Below are 17,580 nucleotides of genomic sequence, written 5' to 3' on the forward strand. Positions count from 1 at the left end.
AGACCAGGCTGGCCTCGAACTGAGAAATCCGCCTGCCTCTGCCTCCCAAGTGCTAGGATTAAAGGCGTGCGCCACCAACGCCTGGCAAAACCTTTTTTGTGTGTTTTGTTTTTTAAGATTTATTTATTGTTATACATAAGTACACTGTAGCTGTCTTCAGCCACACCAGAAGAGGGCATCAGATCTCATTATGGGTAGTTGTAAGCCACCATGTGGTTGCTGGGATTTGAACTCAGGACCTTCGGAAGAGTAGTCAGTGCTCTTACTCACTGAGCCATTTCACCAGCCCCTCCTGTAGTTCTTTAAGGGATTTTTGTGTTTCCTCTTTAAGGGCTTCTAGCTGTTTAACTGTGTTCTCCTGTATTTCTTTGAGGGAGCTATTTATGCCTTTCTTAAAGTCCTGTATCATCATCATGAGAAGTGATTTTAGATCTGAATCTTGCTTTTCCGGTGTGATGGTGTGTCTAGGACTTGCTATGGTGGGAGAACTGGGTTCTAATGATACCAAGTAACCTTGGTTTGTGTTGCTTATTTTCTTATGCTTGCCCCCCACCATCTGGTCATCTCTGCTGCTACCTGCCCTGGCTAAATCTGACTGGAGCCAGTCCTTCCTGTGATTCTGGTTGTGTCAGAACTCCTCAGAGTCAAGCTGTCTCTGTGTTCCTCTGATGCTGGGATCCTGTGATCCTGGGCTTGTTAGAGTGCCTGGGAGTGGAGCTTCCTCTGGGTGTTGTGGGACTAGCTGAGAATTTGCACCCAAGGTCTGCTCAGGGCACTGGCTGACCCAGACAGACTGGAAGGAACCAGTGCCACTGGGCTGGCAGAGTTCCTTTGTACCTTGGTCCCACTGGTCCCAGTTACTCCTGTTGTTGGGACAGATGGTGTGTCTTCCTCACCTCTGATCCTGTGTGTGTTAGAGCCCCTGGGAGTGGAGCTTCCTCTGGGTGTTATGGGACTGGCTGCAGAGTTTGTGCCCCAGGTCTGCTCAGGGCACCTGCCCAGACAGCAATGGTGCTTTTTAATTGCTGCCTTAGCCCAACAATGACAATTAAATTTCAACACAGAAAGCCTAGGATGACACTAAAGCCATATACAATGATGGCACCTTGCTAATATAATAGAACCAGATAAAATCGTAGAGGCAATAATAGGATAGAGGCACGGTGACCTTTTGTGTCCATATGGCATGACTACGAAGAGATTTAATGACCAGAGGAAAACTCAGTGCACCTCCAGTCGATGGCTAGACAAGAGGCAGGTATGTGGATCAGGTCATATATGTCACCATGCCATGTAATCACCTTCTCCAGCTCCATCCTCAGGAGTGACAGTGGTTTAGCATCAAAGCTATGATGCTGCTCATGGCTGGGAGTCTGGCTCATCAGGTGTCTCTGAACAAGAGCAAGATTGGGTCTAAGCTGGCCAGCCTGGCCGGGGCTAGGCTCTGTGTGTTGCTTCCTGCGCTCCAGAACCAGGGGGGACAGAGGGGTGCGTGCTTATGGTAAGGAGGCAGGAAACCCACTTCAGAGCTTCCTTCTCCAAGGAAGCAGTGGGCTGTGGGAGGGCAGCATGACCAGGGTAACCTGCAGACTGTGGGAGACTCAGGTGCTGTCTAAGGAAGCCTAAGGAAAGGAAGATGGGTTAGGGAGACACTGTGTTGCTGAGGACAGGCAGGAAGATGGGGAAAGGTGGGGCTGTGGGGGAGAGACAAGCTCCATTCTCTTCCCAGTCCCAGAGCTTCCGGGTGCTGCGCTGCATGGGCAGGCTGTGCATGCACTCTTTGCACTTGTGTGCTGTTGTGTGTGTGTGTGTTTTAAATAGGTTGTTGCCTACCACAGTCAATAGGGCAAGTTGCTATAAGACCCAAGAAGCCAGGGATTACCCTGGAGGCCCCTGGACCTCTTTGGTGTGGAAGGGTAGTTCTGCCAGACAGATGTGGGTTATGTCTGTATTCCCACTAAAGCAGTACTTTTTTAGTGGGAAGAGCCACAGACGTGATGAGTTTTTTGTTTTTTGTTTTGTTTTCCCTCAGTGTGATCTCTAATCAAGATCATCAGGACCCCACATTTTTCTTCTTTTTTTACTTCTTTGCGGAGGGGAGCAAAGATCCCCAGGCTGGGTAGCCTTCGAAGAAAGAATGGCACTGGAGAAGAGAAGCATACCTCTGCCTCCTTTTGATGCTGCCAAGGCTCTTTTGATGTCCAAAGCATAAAGCAGGGGGAGAGCAACTCTTCCAGTGCTGACCAGTGAGCCCCAGGGGATGACAGTTTCACACAGAAGAAAGTGGAGGGAGACTCCTCACAGAGGGAGATTCCTGTCCACAGGTCAAGAAGGCACCTAGGGTTAAAGCCATGCATGGAAATCTCTTTAGACCCCCACAACTCTGAAGCCTCGGTTCATTGACTCAGCAGTGAGCTCGTTTCTCTTTACTTCTCTATTCTTCCACACTTTATTACATTGTTTCCTTGGGTGTGCATGACTGGAGAGTTGTGCCTCTGTGCATTCGTGGAGGTCAGAAGACAGCTTATGCGAGTGAGATCTTCCTTTGTGTGGATCCCAAGGACTGAATTTAGGTGATCAGGCTTGGAACTTGGCTGTCCTTAAACTCACACAGATCTACCTGCCTCTGCCTCCCAAGTCCTGGGACTAATGGCATTCACTCCCATACCTGGCTCATTTAAAAGGACTTTATTCACACAGAGTATGATTTCTGACCATGATAGAACCAACTCAGAAATCTGAAATTATAGCTGGGCAGTGGTGGCGCACGCCTATAATCCCAGCACTTGGGAGGCAGAGGCAGGCGGATTTCTGAGTTCGAGGCCAGCCTGGTCTACAGAGTGAGTTCCAGGACAGCTGGGACTACACAGAGAAACCCTGTCTCGAAAAATTTTAAAAAAAATTTAAAAAAAAAGAAATCTGAAATTATAGGGTACTTGGAAGATGCACACATACATTGGAGAAATAAATCACACATTTTCTACCCCCCCCCCCGTTTTATTTTTATGTGTATGCGTGTTTGCCTGAATGTATGTCTGTATTTCACATGTGTGCAATTTCCATGGACGCCCAAAAAGGGCATCAGATCCTCTTCTGAGTTACGGGAAGTTGTGGGTCACCATGTGGGTGCTAAGGGCTGAACCTCAGCCCTCTGCAAGAGTAGCCAGAGCTCTTACAGCTGAGCTGTCTCTTCAGCCCCATAATACACTTTCAATAATTCTCTGGTCCAAGCAAAACACTAAGAAGGAAAATTTTAAGTCTTTTAAACTCAACTAAATGAAACCATATGAAATGTTATGGCTTGTTAGTAGAGGAAATTGATAGCATTAAATGCTTGCACTGGAATTGGAGAAATGGGCTCATACTAATGTTCTCACCTTTCACCATAAGAAAGAAGGGGAAAGGGCTGGAGAGATGGCTCAACGGTTAAGAGCACTGACTGCTCTTCTGAAGGTCCTGAGTTCAAATCCTAGCATCCTCATGGTGGCTCCCAACCATCCGTAATGAGATCTGATGCCCTCTTCTGGGTGTCTGAAGACAGCTACAGTGTACTTACATATAATAAATAAATCTTTTTTTAAAAAGTGGGAGAAAAAAAGTAAATGAAATCTGAGGAACTCTGAAGAAAGGAAGCAATAAAGCCCTGACTGGAAATGGTTGCAGTGGAAGCACAGAATCGGTGTGTGACATTGTCATTATCTCCTCTTCTAAGGACACCAGTCAGATTGGATTAGGATTGAGCATATGTATGACACAATTTTACCTTCGTGGTAAAGGAGTTCATAGGTGGAGACTGCCTTCTATGTCTAGCTGGGTTCTTGTCCACCCTCCCTTCCAATAATGGAGTGAGCAGATAGTGTAGTAAAAATTCTAAGACCATTGGTGCCAGCAGGATCCCAGCTGAGATTCTATGAGTACCAGTTCCAAGGCCAGGGCACGTTTTGGGGTGCCTAGGTGAGAAGTTGCTGATGCTACACACCCCTGTGTTCTTTGCAGGCTTCCAGGTGCCATCTGAGTACAGTTCCTTGGAAAATATACCAGCAGGTCACCCATAGGACTGGCAGAAGCAGGTCTCCAGTCTCCAGCAAGTCTCTGGTAGCTGGGGTAAGAGAGAATTGCCTGCAGCTCTATTTGAATCCCAGCAATGGACTCCAGTGAGTGCTGCCCTGGGCTGAAGCCTTGGGTGTTGGAAGCCTTTGAGTCTGTCTCTGAAGACTCTTGGAGTAGAAACCATCAGGGAACTGGCAAAGCCAAGAAGCAGGATCTGAAGGCGTCCTTCCTAGGCAAAAATGGCTTGGATCCTCAGGATGGCCAATTTATGGGGAAGCAGTTGAGCTCTGATTGGCTGAATGTGGGTTTATAAATCGGGAGGACAATGGGGCCAAGGAAGAGAAGAGCCCTGTAGTGATCTGTTTCTGGCTGTTCTGTGTTGCTAGGGTAATCTTTCAGGCTTGGTCAAACTTGAGGCTGGGCTTGTCAAAAGCTGAAGCTTCGACAAAGCTGGGGTTTTGTTTCTTCCGTAGCTGCTGTACACAGACAGCTGCCAGCAGGCTGCTCTCCACCCTGGGGGCTTGAACTTCAGTGTCTGAGAATCCTACAGCAGGTAGGAAGCTCTGCATCAGGTGTCCGTTCCCCACCCCCCACTACACAAACACAACCCCTACCAATGGCCTCTATAAAGAACCCAACTAAAAACACAAGACAAGTTCTATGGTCCTGTGGTCTCAGCCTCAACATACACTTCAACCTAAACTCCAAAGGTGTGACCGCTGTACCCCTGCTGGCATTAGTAACGGTTAACTTAACTCACTGGACCATCTCAAAAACACTGAAGGGTCCACTGGCATCACAGGAAGCTGGTTGGCTGTGTCTGCCGCAGTTAGATGCCGTTCGTGTGCCCAGCAGCGCCAGAGTATCCTGGAAGATTGGAGGCTGCAGAATTCTTGTGAACAAAGGTGTCCTCATTCACTTCTGACAGCTGGCATGAGGGCCACAACAACCGCCATGGGACCCCATCATGTGGCGGCTTGGCATGGACTGGCATGGCTTCCGTGCTGCTGTTACAACCCTGAGTGTTGCCAGACACCTAAGGGAAAGTGCACAAGGGTGGTGACCTGGGACAACTTAGACAAACATGGCCAGTCTCTTCCACTGTATTCTGGCCACTAAGCTTCACCCAAGTAAGTTCAGAGGAAGAGATGACAAACCCACCCTGATTCCACTGCAGGAGGAGTTTAGGGGTGGTGCATGTTACACCGAACATCTTAGAACAGGAGGCATCCATGTTCACCCTCCTCCTTCCTCAGACTTCACCTGGACTCTGTAAAAAGATGCGCATCGACAAAGAACAGCTGTCACTAATAACCCCTCAGGGTGTGTTCTGTCAGGTAACTATCCAAACTACGCAAAATGGATGCTCTTAACTGCAAACTTCGTCTTCATCCCGAAGCCTGGGCTTTTGCTAACACTGAGGTTACATAGCTTATTTTGAGCGTGGCATGAAATGCCAATATCCTTACCACTGTGAACCCCAAATCGCCTCAAAGTCAGCACAGGTGGTCCATCTTGGAATCCAGAGGAGCTCACAGATTCACATGGGCTGCCATTCTGCAGGGGCCCCGCTGGCGATCACACCCACCACTTGTGCACCTGAATAAGTTCCAGGAGGAAACTTCCAACTGCTTCCTTTGGCTTCTCTGTGTGCAACCAAATTGTAGGACTGAGAAAGCCAGAAGGGCATGGAGAGGGATCCTCCAGCTTCCACTGCCCTGGAGGGTCTCTGACCATGTTGGAAGCTGTCCAGGATGCCAGCAGGAGATGCCTGGGGGGCAGAGCACCTACCTCCATGGAGCTCCTCTCTTACCCCCTCACCACTTGCCCTTTTTTAATCAAGGGCTTTTGGGATTTTAGCTTGTTTTGTACTGGGGTTTGGGAAACTCGCTTTGGGGATCAAAATTAGTGTTTGCATGCAAGGTTGATAGAGATCAGTCCGGGAAAACAATTGGTTGTTGGTAATTTGCTCTCTCTCTCTCTCTCTCTCTCTCTCTCTCTCTCTCTCTCTCTCTCTCTCTCTCTGTGTGTGTGTGTGTGTGTGTGTGTGTGTGTGTTCAAATTATGGTCTAATAACAAAAAACATAACATTTATTGTATAAACCACTTTCCCACTGTCGACTTCAGTAATTGTTTAATGAGTATTCGGCCATGTTTATGTATGCTCACCATGTACATGTGGTGCCAGAAGAGCCCATCAGAGCCTCTGGAGCTGGAGCAATCAGTGATTGAGCCATCCAATGTGGGTCCTGGGGACCAGGCTCAGGTCCTCTGCAGGAGCAGTATGGGCTCTTAACCATCTTAATCACCAAATCATCTCTCCAGCCTTTTCTTTTCTTTTTATTTTCCGAGACAGGGTTTCTCTGTGTAGCCCTGGCTGTCCTGGAACTCACTCTGTATACCAGGCTGGCCTCGAACTCAGAAATCCTCCTGCCTCTGCCTCCCAAGTGCTGGGATTATAGGTGTGCGCCACCACCACCCGGCCTCTCCAGCCTTTTCTAAAACCCCTTGCTAGACACAAATTCTAGTGTTTTCCCTCATTCTGTGGGTGTTTTCATGGCCTTGATTGATTGTCTTCTGGGAGAAGGATTTGTTGTGATGGTTCCATATGTTTACATATCCTACATTGACCTTGTCCATCTTCCTCTCCAGCTGTGCCTCCACCCCCAGTTCCTAGTAATTCTACTCATACACAAGTTTCCATGCATATGAGGAAACATACCAAATGTGTCTTTGTATCTGGATTATTTTGCTTAGTATGTTCTTTCCCAGTTCATGCTTTTCTTGCAAGTGAATATTGCACTTTTTTTTTTTTAATGGCTGAATGCACTGGTTGCTCTCAGCAGCCAGAACTTAACTGATGAAGGATTCTTTGTGGCTCAGAGGATTCAGTCCATCATCATGGAAGGGAAGTGGGTCAGAGCAGCTCAAATCATGGTGGACATAAAGCAGAAGAAGGAAGGGTTCCAGACCTGGTATGTATGACCTTGCTAGGCACACTCCAGTGACCCACATCCTCCAGCTAGGTCCCAGGATTTTTTTTTTTTTTTTTTTTTTGGTTTTTTTTTTGAGACAGGGTTTCTCTGTGTAGCCCTGGCTGTCCTGGAACTCACTCTGTGACTAGGCTGGCCTCGAACTCAGAAATCTGCCTGCCTCTGCATCCCAAGTGCTGGGATTAATGGTGTGCGCCACCACTGCCCAGCCGGTCCCAGAATTCATAAAGCCCCTCAGTGCCACCAGCTGGAGACCAAGTGTTTACAACATGAGCCTGTGGGGCAGTCTTTCTTATTTGTGTGGGTTAGGTTTTTTGTTTGTCAACTTAACGCAGCTAAGGTCATCTGGACAGAAAGAGAACCTGGACTGAGAAAATGCCCCCACCAGATCTGCCCGCAGACAAGTCTATGTGGGCCCTTTTTGATGACTGATTGATGGAGGAGGAGCCAGCCTACGATGGGCAGTGTCATTCCTGGTCAGGTGGTCTTGGGTACTATAAGCAGGCTGAGCAAGCCTCCAGGTTTCTGCCTTGATTTCCCTAGATGACAAACTTTCCCTGAACTGAAGAATTGTAACAAATTCATTTTGAAGTTGTTTTTGGTCAGTTTTTATCATAGCCATGGAAAGCAAACTAGGACAATATTCAAAGCAAAGTACTGGACAGCACTCCATTGCCTAAAAAGAGCATATCTCCATTTTTATCTGTCTGTGTGCAGGTGCCTCTGTTCAGTCCATAACTAAGCTACATAAGTAGAACACCAATACACATGGCTAAAAACCATCTCTTATATGCCTACTTCATTTCCTTTGGATAAATATCCAGAAGTGGGAGAGCCAAATAATGTGATGGTTTTATTTTTAGTATTTTGAGGAGTTTCCATATGGTTTTTCATAATAACTATGCTCTACTTTACATGCCTGCCAGTGATGAATTGAGGAAGGATTCCTTTTGGTCCAGAATCTCATGGTAATTTTGATTTGTGTTTTCCTAATGGCTAGTGATATTGAGCCTGTTTGCACATATTGGCCACCTGAATTTCATATTCTCAAAACAACTCCCTCTCTGTCTGTGTGTGTGTGTCTCTGTTATGCATGTGTGTGACATAGTTTCACTATGTAGCACAGGCTGGCCTAGAACTCAAAATCTTCTTGCATCAACCCCCTGAGCTGGAATTACACCACACCTAGCAATTTGCCCATTTGTAATTGACTTACCTGTTTTGTTGTTATTGAGTTTTTGTAGTTCCTTTTATATTCTAGATATCTAAACTCTATCCTATGAGTATCTGGCTAATATCAGCTCTCTTTCTATGGACTACCTCTTCATTTATTATTTCCTTGGATTTGAAAAAACTCTTTAATATAATCTGATTTGTCAGCTCTTGTTTTTATTTTCTGTATTTTTGAAATCCTTCTCAGAAAACTGTTGCTGTGCCAATACTTTGAAGTCTTTCCTCTTTGGTTTTTCCCTGGTAGTTTTAGACACTGAGGTCTTACATTAATGTCTTTGTTCCATTTTGAGTTTATATTGGCTTAGGGTAAGAAATAAGGATCTGACTTCAACTTTGGGCATGTGGGTAGCCCATATCCCCAGTGCAGTGTACATATAGTTTTCTCTTTTTCTTCATTTTTTCTTTCTTTCTTTTTTTTATTTTTTGTTTGTTTGTTTCTCTTTTTTGTTTTTTTTGGGGGGGAGATTTTTTGTTTTGTTTTGCTTTTTGAGATAGGTTTTCTCTGTGTGCAACCCTGGCTATCCTAGAACTTGCTCTGTAGACTAGGCTGGCCTCAAACCCACAGATCCACCTGCCTCTGCCTTATAGAAGGAAGGCTCCCTCTGAAGAATAATTTTAGAAGTATTGTTGATAGCTTGTATGCAAAATTCAGCAAAGATACCATTGGGTCTGGGCTTTTCTTTGTTCACATAAATTCCAAGAGCTTTTAGTGATTATTTTGGAAAGCTGTATACTAATAAGTTATAAATCTAGAAGAAATGGACAAAATTATGGATACATACAATATAGCAAAATTGAACCAAGAGGATCAAAAACCTTCAGCATATCAATATCAAGCAATGAGATCAAGTCCATTATCTGGTTCGGGGTTGTCTGCCTTCATGGACAATGTTCAGTCTCTTCAGATGGCATCTCTTGTGTTTTCGGGACTTTGAAGAAGGTTAGAGAGTCTTTTGGCTTCCTGTACACTGACATAATCAACTGATAAAGGGTTTAACTTGGCTCTTGATTTCAGAAGTTTCAGGCCACAATCAGCTGCTCTCATTGCAAAACAGGTCATCATGGCAAGGACTGGCACCTTTGCCAGGAAACGAAAGAGGGGAAGAGGCCAGGGTCCCTCAGCTCCCTTCAAGGACTTGCCCTCAGATCTGCCACTGTCTCTTAGTTTCTACTGTCTCCTAATTGTGCTGCCAAGCTGGAACCAAGTCTTTAAAATAGGAGCTTCTGGCTGAATGTTTAGCATCTAAACTAAATCAGAGAATATAATACAAGTCCCAAGGCCATGCCTGTAATCCCAAGGGTGGGCACCAGTCCCTGAACAGAAGGCATCTCAGGAAGGCAGGGATTGGCATCCATATTGTCTAAGTATTTAACATGAAGTAAGTATTAACGCACATGAATGTAACACAGAAAAAGCAGAGCTAGCATCATCTGTATGTAGTCAGGCTGAGAACCACAACCATAAACAGCACAGTGCTGGGCCTGTGCTATGTTCCAAGTGACATAGTGATCTCCTGAAGGCACCATCAGAAAGCTTCATCAGGGTGTTGTTAAATATGGGGAGTCACAACCTGTGCCCCAAATCAGATGTATCTGCCCAACCTCAACAAGCCCATTAAAAACTGGGAAGCTGGAAACAGAGATTTATTTAATGTGATTACGTTAGAAAGAGAACAGAGATACAGGGCAGGAACCTTCTCAAGTCCATCTTCCAGGTCCAGAAGTGAGATCAATTTTAAACAGAGGCCAAGGATGCACACATCTAAGTAGGCTGGACAAGGTGTAGTCCCCCCACCCACACCCACACCCACACCGTTGAATGATCACTGTCTGGCCTTGAGTCTCATCCTGCAAGGTGATCCGACAAACTGTTAGAGCTGTGAGAAATCTCTTTCTGGCAGAAAGTTCCCCTCTAGCTGGGACCCTTTCCTTCTCCCAGCATGAGATTCCGTTGGAAATTCCCATTTTAGGGGAGCCCATTGTTTCAATAGATAGATTGAGAGACACAAATATCTATCTAGAGTAGCTTCTTTTCTGCCAGGCCTGTTCCAGGGACACTGCAATAGGGATCCCCACCATCATGAGGGAGACACCATGTCCACCCTGGAGGCAGCAAGGTAGAATCAGCAGATGGAAAATGATGCAGAGACCTCAGGAATAAGGGGGACTGTGGTCACACTAACCTAGGATTAGTGCTGAAGCCAGGCCAGGTCATCACTTGAGGGTGGAGGATGAGGGACCCAGGAAAACATCGTTGGGTGAGCAGACACTGAGGGTAAACTGGCTTCATTTCATCTTGCTAAAATTGCGTTTTTTACAAGTGCGCAGATGGGTCTTGGAGACAGTTCAGAATCCCAACTAAAGCTTGGCCAAACAGAGACTCTCTGTCAGGGTACAGGCAGCTTGTGGTTGGCAGACATCTGAAGCTGGTCACCTCCCTGGATGGATGAGAAGGCAGCTGGGTCAGGGTAGGGCAGATGCTGTGTGATTGTGGTAGTTCAGTGAACAGGCCAAGGACTCCAGCCATGCCACCTCCTGGATACAAGCTGGGGAGTAAGAGAGGCTTCCTGGGGACCAGGCCAACAACAGTACCTGTCCTTCTAGCTGCACGGAGCAGTAAGGGGGCTGCTGAGACCGGATATTACTGTTAGCTTTTACTACCAGGAGCAAACATCTGGGATTCAATTGTGTATGTGTGTGTGTATCTGGGCATGTATGTCTATCTATGCCTAAAAGCATACATGTATGTGTGAAAGCACGTGGCCCTAATTGAATCTGTATATGTGTGTATATGTCTACATATATGTGTGTATGGCTAGTTATGTATGCATGAATACATATATGTGTGAGTAGGCATACATATATGTATAATAGCTATGAATGAATGTGTATATGTATCTGTGCATGCTTGTATAAATGTGTGAATGTGAATCTGTAAACAAGTGTGGGTAGGTGTGTATGTGAATCGGTGCTATGGGTTTGGGGGACACTAGGAACTTTCGTACTGGACAGGGAGCTCTGAGAGGAAGTTTCCTCTCAGGCAGGACAACGAGCAGAGAGGCTGAGAGGAGAGAAGGGACTAGGTCTTGCTGTGCGGAAGGTCCTGCAAGGCCTAGGACAGAATGCTGACTTCAGCAGCAGCGATGAGGCAGAGCCAGTGAGGGCAAAGGCAATCAAGGGTCAGGTCACGGGCAGAGAGTGGTGCCAGTTAAACAGTGACTGAGCAGCCTTTGCTCTTCCTCTGTGCCCTGCTGGCCAGCGTGTGGCTTAATGATTGATACTTAACTCTTCCACACCGAGCACTTCCCATTAATAAATATGGAAGGGGTGAAGGATGAGCTGTTTAATAGGAGACTGCAGATGTGTAGCTGCAGGCCAGGAGTGGACAGAAGGGTTAGCAGGTTCAAGCATAAGCAGGGGAGTCTCTGTCAGGTCCCAGAGTGTCACCCTTAAATGTCTGGTGATTATGAAGTAAGCTTATAATGGCAACTCCTGGCCGGGCCCCACCTTCACTAAGAGATCAAGGATGATGTCACTGGGTTCAAGGCTTGATGACATGTATCTGTTGATTTGATACGGTGAGAAGGGCATTGCCTCAGACCTGCTGAGAGTGCATGATGTTAATCTGAGAAAGTGTCACATTGTGAAAAGCAAGGGAGCTTTTGCAGTGATATCAATGACAGAAAATGCACAGCATTTTCTTAGTGACTGATGGAGGAGGGCCCAGCTCACTGTGAGTGGTGCCATCCCTGGGCTGGTGGTCTTGGGTTCTATAAGAAAGCAGGCTAAGCAGGCCACGGGGAGCAAGCCATAAGCAGCACCCCTCCATGGTCTCTGCATCAGCTCCAGCTTCCAGGTCCCTGCCCTGTTAGAGCTCCTGTCCTGGCTTCCTTTGATGATGAACAGAGATGTGGATGGTTTGCAGCAGCAGTAGCCTAAGATACCTTCTGCCTGAGATTCTCCTGGCCATACCAAGCCTGTTCCTCTTTTTTCCCCAGCTCAACAAGAGGTCCTGAACCCGCAGGCCGTTTTGGTATTTCCTCCAGTGTTCCTGCTGACTCTGCCTCCAAAATCTATCCTACACAGAAAGAAGACATCTGAGCCCTACATCTCAAGTTAGCCAGCCCACTCTTTGCAACCCAGTGGGCCCTATCCCTTTCCCCGTGGCCCACTCTCCCATCCTGCTGCCACCTGCATGACCGCTCACACATTGCCCTGTGTGCTGCTCTGCCCCGCACCTCCTTCCTGTCCCCTGTGTGATTTCCCCAGAGGTTTCCAGGAGTGGGAGGATGGCCATAGAACTTGGTAACCCTGAGGCTGAGATTTTGAGGGAAGTTTCATGTAACTAAGGGTGTCACATGGGAACCCTTACTTTGTTCATAGCAGTAGAACTTTGCCTACCCATAAAGGAGGGTAAGTGGGGGCAGAGACCTGTGCCATCGTGGGCAGCGATGCAGCGATGCACGGTGAGCCATTAACTAATGTGGACCCAGCAGGGCAGTGTGGAGTCTGCTCTGAATGCTAGGCAGACTGAAGCAGGAGAGAGGAGTCAAACATCCAGGTGGAATTAAAGGCTAGGGGGTAGTGGGACAGCAGGCTCATGGGAGCAGGAGAAACAAATGCTTCTGTATGTGGTATTTAGGGTACAGAACAGCAGTTCTCAACCTGTAGGTTCTGACCCCTTTGCCGCACTCTGTCTCTAGAAGTATTTATATGACGATTCATACGAGTAGCCAAATTATAGTTATGAAGTAGCAATGAAAATAATTTTATGGTTGGGGGTCACCACAACATGAGGATCTGTATCAAAAGGTCACAACATTAGGAAGGTCGGAGAAGTACTGGTATAGAGGGAATGAATCAGGACTTTCTTCTTTTGTGAGACTGAGCTATGCACACAGCAGTGGCTAGGGTGTTGACCAGCATCTCAGAGCCAGGGGCTGTGGGTCCCTTAAGAGCAGTTCCCATGCTCAGATTGATTGTGGTGATTGAGTCTCAAGTGGGGGACAGAGGCTCCAGAGCAAGCTGGAGTTTGTGTTGGCTCCAGACCAAACAGTGCCTCTTTCTGTAGCCCCAGTAAAGCTCATACAAGGGGCTATAGAGGAAACGGGGGCGGGGGGTGTTAAGGAAAGAAGAAAGCACACACAAGTCGCTGGCAAGAATACCCCTGTCCCACCACAGCAGAATCCCTGAGGGCTGACAGGAGCTGAGCCTTAGCCCCAGGAAGGGCGGGGCCTCTTCAAAGCATTCTCTCTTTGACACTTTGGTAGCCCAGGACTCAGCCCTCCTGCACGCCAGCCTGAGCTCAAAGGCGCTCTGTCTCCCCCCAGGCATGGGGTTGAGAGCCAGGCTCAAGATAATGAAGTAAGTGAGCTGGGGGCACCCATTTGGAGCCTCTCTTTCTCTGGGAAAAGGCAAAAGGGTCCATACAGGGAGGCAGACTTATCAAGTTCACACAGACTTCAAGTGACTCAGCCTCTCCCGGCTGGGAAACCAGGCTCTTTCCGCAGCTCTTGATACCACCCCTAAGTCTTCCCATGGCTTCCATGGCCACAGTGGAAACCCTGGCCCCAACTAAAGGAAGGGGACTAAGAGTTTTGGTGAAATATCAGAGGTGTCATACAAGAGGCCAGAAGGAAAAGCGTGATAAAGAACATTTTACCCCATTTACCTCACACAAGGAGAATGTGGACATTTAAACATCTCAAGGCAAAATGATTTTCTAAAGAACTTAAAATGTAAATAGTGTAGAATCCAAAAAATCTCACATCTCAGCAAAACAAATAGAGCAGAATATGAAAATAATCCACTGTGACAAAATTAAAGACCACTAAGTAATGCGGCATGAATCATTACAAAACTGATCAATACAACACACTAGATTATTAGGCATAGTGAGAAACAGACAATTGTGTTTATGAAACAAAGACAATTCTTCAAAGTCAGTCATGTTCCGGCTGCATATAAGGAGTCCCCGTGGGCCCAAGTGTTGCAGTCTGGATCTCCAGCTGTGGATGCTATTTTGGGAGGTGGTAGAAATACTAGGAGTCAGGGCCTAAAAGCAGGAAGTAGGTCACTGGGGGCATGCCCTTGGGTTATATCCTGCCCTGGCTTCTCTGTTCTCCTTCCCTGACTGCCATGAAGTCAGCTTCCACCCACATCACCCTTCTGCCAGGTCATACCACCTCATATCAGGCCCAGAAAGTGCAGCCAAGATGTGGTGGGCTCAGTCTTCTGACAGTAGAATCCACTGTCTCTTCTCCTTTCATGTTCCCAAGCCAGGTATTTTGTCATGTGATAGAAACCTGTTCAGGACAACTAGGAATCAGAAATAAGTTTGTGGGCATGCGTTCAAAGTTTTGAACTTGATCATGCAGGGGCTTGAAGCATACTTACCCTCACTGAGCTATGAGAGGAGGGGCGATCAGAACAACACGCAGAACAGTATAGACAGCTCTGGACTTAAATCCAGTCCCATCTCATAGCTGTGGGACAGTCTCCTTTAGTGCTCATCATGTTCCAGCTCCTTTAACCTTGGGTCATGATGGAACTTGGTCTCCAGTGTTGCCAGGAGGATAAAACCATCTTAATGTGTGCAAAGGCTTTGCCTTGTAAAACAGCTCAGTGATTGGTTAGCATTCAAAGGAGTCACATGCCTTCTGGTATAGAAAAAAATTCCTGTCTAATCTATGACTACTTCATAGTGTATCAGAGATCCTAACCAATGATGTTTCCTAGAAACTATCAGAGCTATAAATATTAACAGTAAAGGTGAGAATCATTTTTGCTGGGAATTGCTTTCCTCCTCTTCTTCCTCCTCCTCCTCTTCTTCTCCCTCCTCCTCCTCTCCTTCTCCTTCTCCTTCCCCTTCCTGTTCCCCTTCTCCTTCTTCCTCTTCCTCCTCTTCTTCCAGAGTTAGGGATCAAACCCAGGGCCTTGGGCATGCGAAAGCTACTAAAGCTAAGAAATGTTCAGTAGGAGTGGGAGAGATGGCTCAGTGGTTAAGAGAGCTTTCTGTTTTTGCAGAGGACCTGGGTTTGGTTCCCAGTACAACTGTGGCAGTTCATAGCCATCTATAACTTCAGTTCTAAGCCATATGATGCTCTCTTTGGACCTCCATGGTCACATGATATACATGGTCACATGATATACAGAGATAAATGCAGGCAAAACACACATAAAATAAAAATTTAAATTATCTTAAAAGAAGTGTTCAGTAAATTCAAAAGATTCCTTCTAAAATACAAATAAATATAAGACAAAAGGAGAGGGGATATAAATTCTGTTCCCAGTGACAACAAAACATAGAAATGAATTGAAAAATAACTGTGAAATCAGGCAGGTGAGACAGCTGGTGAATGGGCTTGTCACCAAGCCTGGTGACCCGAGTCTAAACCCCAGGACACATATGAAAGGAGGGAGCTGACTCCTGAAAGTTATCCTCTGGCTTCCACATGTGACATAACACACACACACACACACACACACACACACACACACACACACACACAAACCAACCAACCAACCAACAAACAAGTGTAAAAAGTAAGTATGAAATCCAGGTTGGTTGTGTGGGATGCACTTTTAGAGACACAGATCTCATCTTAAGTTGAGGTGCATATACATTTTTAAACACTGGCATCTAGGCAGAGATACAGTTGAGATCCCAAGACCCAGGTGTTAGAAAACCCCACCCCTAATCCCACCTTTAGTAACCTAGTGATAGCAGGACACATCATCATCAGGTGCCACATTTCCACTGCCTCCTTGGGGCCTGTATCTTCCTTATGCACATGCGCTGTAACCCCTTATTTAAAAGAAAAAAAAAACAGTGTTTTCTCTTCCCACCCTGGCTCAGAAGCAGCCTCTGCATAGCCTCCCTTTTCCAAAAAGATCTGTTACCTGGTGTGACTTTGTCTGCTGCTCAAATCGTAACACTGGGAGATGAACTGTTCTTGGAAATATCTCCCAGGGAGTCCGTGGTAGAGTTGGGATTTGAACAGCCAGCCTATCTTTATGCTCTCAGGCCATCTGGACTCCCTTGGTCCTGTTCTGCATCTGTTAGTCTTAAGTGTTTCTGGGCCCCTGCTCCTTGCCTGACTGACGCAAGTCCAGGTCTGTCTGTCCATTGAGGACAGACATGAGTGCTCACGTTAACCTCACTCCTAGTTGGGTTCAGGCTCTTAGGTGAGCCACCATCCACTCCCTTTACTAGGTTCAAGCCAGTTTCCTCAAAAGCCATCCAAGGGCAATGTACAAGGCTCAGGCTTCCCTCTCATTCTCTACAGGCAAGCTTCTTGCTCACTGTGAGGTAACCAGTCTTCTGGGGCTGGGGGAAGAGCAAATACTACCACAGAAGAGTGAGGGAGAAATGGAAGCAAGGCCACACCCACCCTGGATGCCCAGCACACCCAGGTGTGGCTCCAAGTTTCTTTGGTCCAGTTTCACTTCTATCTCTCCTGTCAGTTGACAGGGGAGATAGAACTATTCAGGTTTGTGGAGCAAGCAGGTGTCCACACACACAGCCTGCATTTCAGCAACAGCCCCTCATCTCCCCTCCAATTACACCAGGCTCTGAAAATGCACATTTGGCTCATAACTATCTGTCAAAAAAAAAAAAATGCTGAGCTGAGCTGAACTCACAGAGAGGCAAAACTCACACAAAATTGACTACAGCTGTAACAGCCCTAATGAGTCCTCTTTGATATGAATATTCATCATGGTTACCTAAGGACCAGTAATGACTGGCATACTGTCTCCAGCCCGGAGAGGGTGTAGCATATAATGAGATATGTGGGTATGTTCCCCAAGGATACCTAGTGGGCCCAGGAGTCTTAGGAATACCGGCCCTGACCCCTTCCAAAAGTGCCTTCTACCACCCGCCCTTGCCTCCTGCCCTTCCCTAAGGAGTGTTCTGTTCTCAGAGAGAAGGGAGACATACAGAGCTCAGTCTGGGACACTGTATAGGGGGAGGGACTGTGTCACTTTAATTAGCAGGGATGGGGCAGAGAGAGACCTGAGGAGGGAGAGAGTTCTTGATGTGGGAACTCTTGCAAACAGTCGATTCCAGCACTTTGATACAGTTACAGTTAGAATCCTAATGAGAGGGGACTGGACCTTCTGTGCCTAGAGGTAAGATGTTCTCAGACAGGACATGTCTCTGAGCATCCCTTCTGGAATGAATAGTCTGAACTGAAAATCAAGAGAAACACTCCATCAGACCGAAGAAAAGAGCTGGATTCCTCAGAAATATTACTGCCCTACAAATTGATCTGTACTGGATTTCCCCAAGAGTATTGTAGCT

At 46.7% G+C, this 17,580-nt stretch overlaps 1 protein-coding gene across 1 annotated transcript in view; it reads left to right on the forward strand.

The window, feature by feature from the left end:
* The window catches only part of Klf15 (Kruppel like factor 15), a 38,686-nt gene extending 26,294 nt beyond the window's left edge, over positions 1–12,392 (forward strand). Inside the window, exon 3 of the mRNA XM_031382551.1 lies at positions 12,275–12,392. Within this exon, the coding sequence (XP_031238411.1) occupies positions 12,275–12,377 (103 nt within the window). The 3' untranslated portion in view covers positions 12,378–12,392. The remainder of the gene's footprint in view (positions 1–12,274) is intronic.
* Positions 12,393–17,580: the final 5,188 nt, after the last annotated feature.

This window comes from Mastomys coucha, unplaced genomic scaffold (assembly GCF_008632895.1).
Source record: "Mastomys coucha isolate ucsf_1 unplaced genomic scaffold, UCSF_Mcou_1 pScaffold20, whole genome shotgun sequence".
Taxonomy (NCBI): Eukaryota; Metazoa; Chordata; class Mammalia; order Rodentia; family Muridae; genus Mastomys; species Mastomys coucha.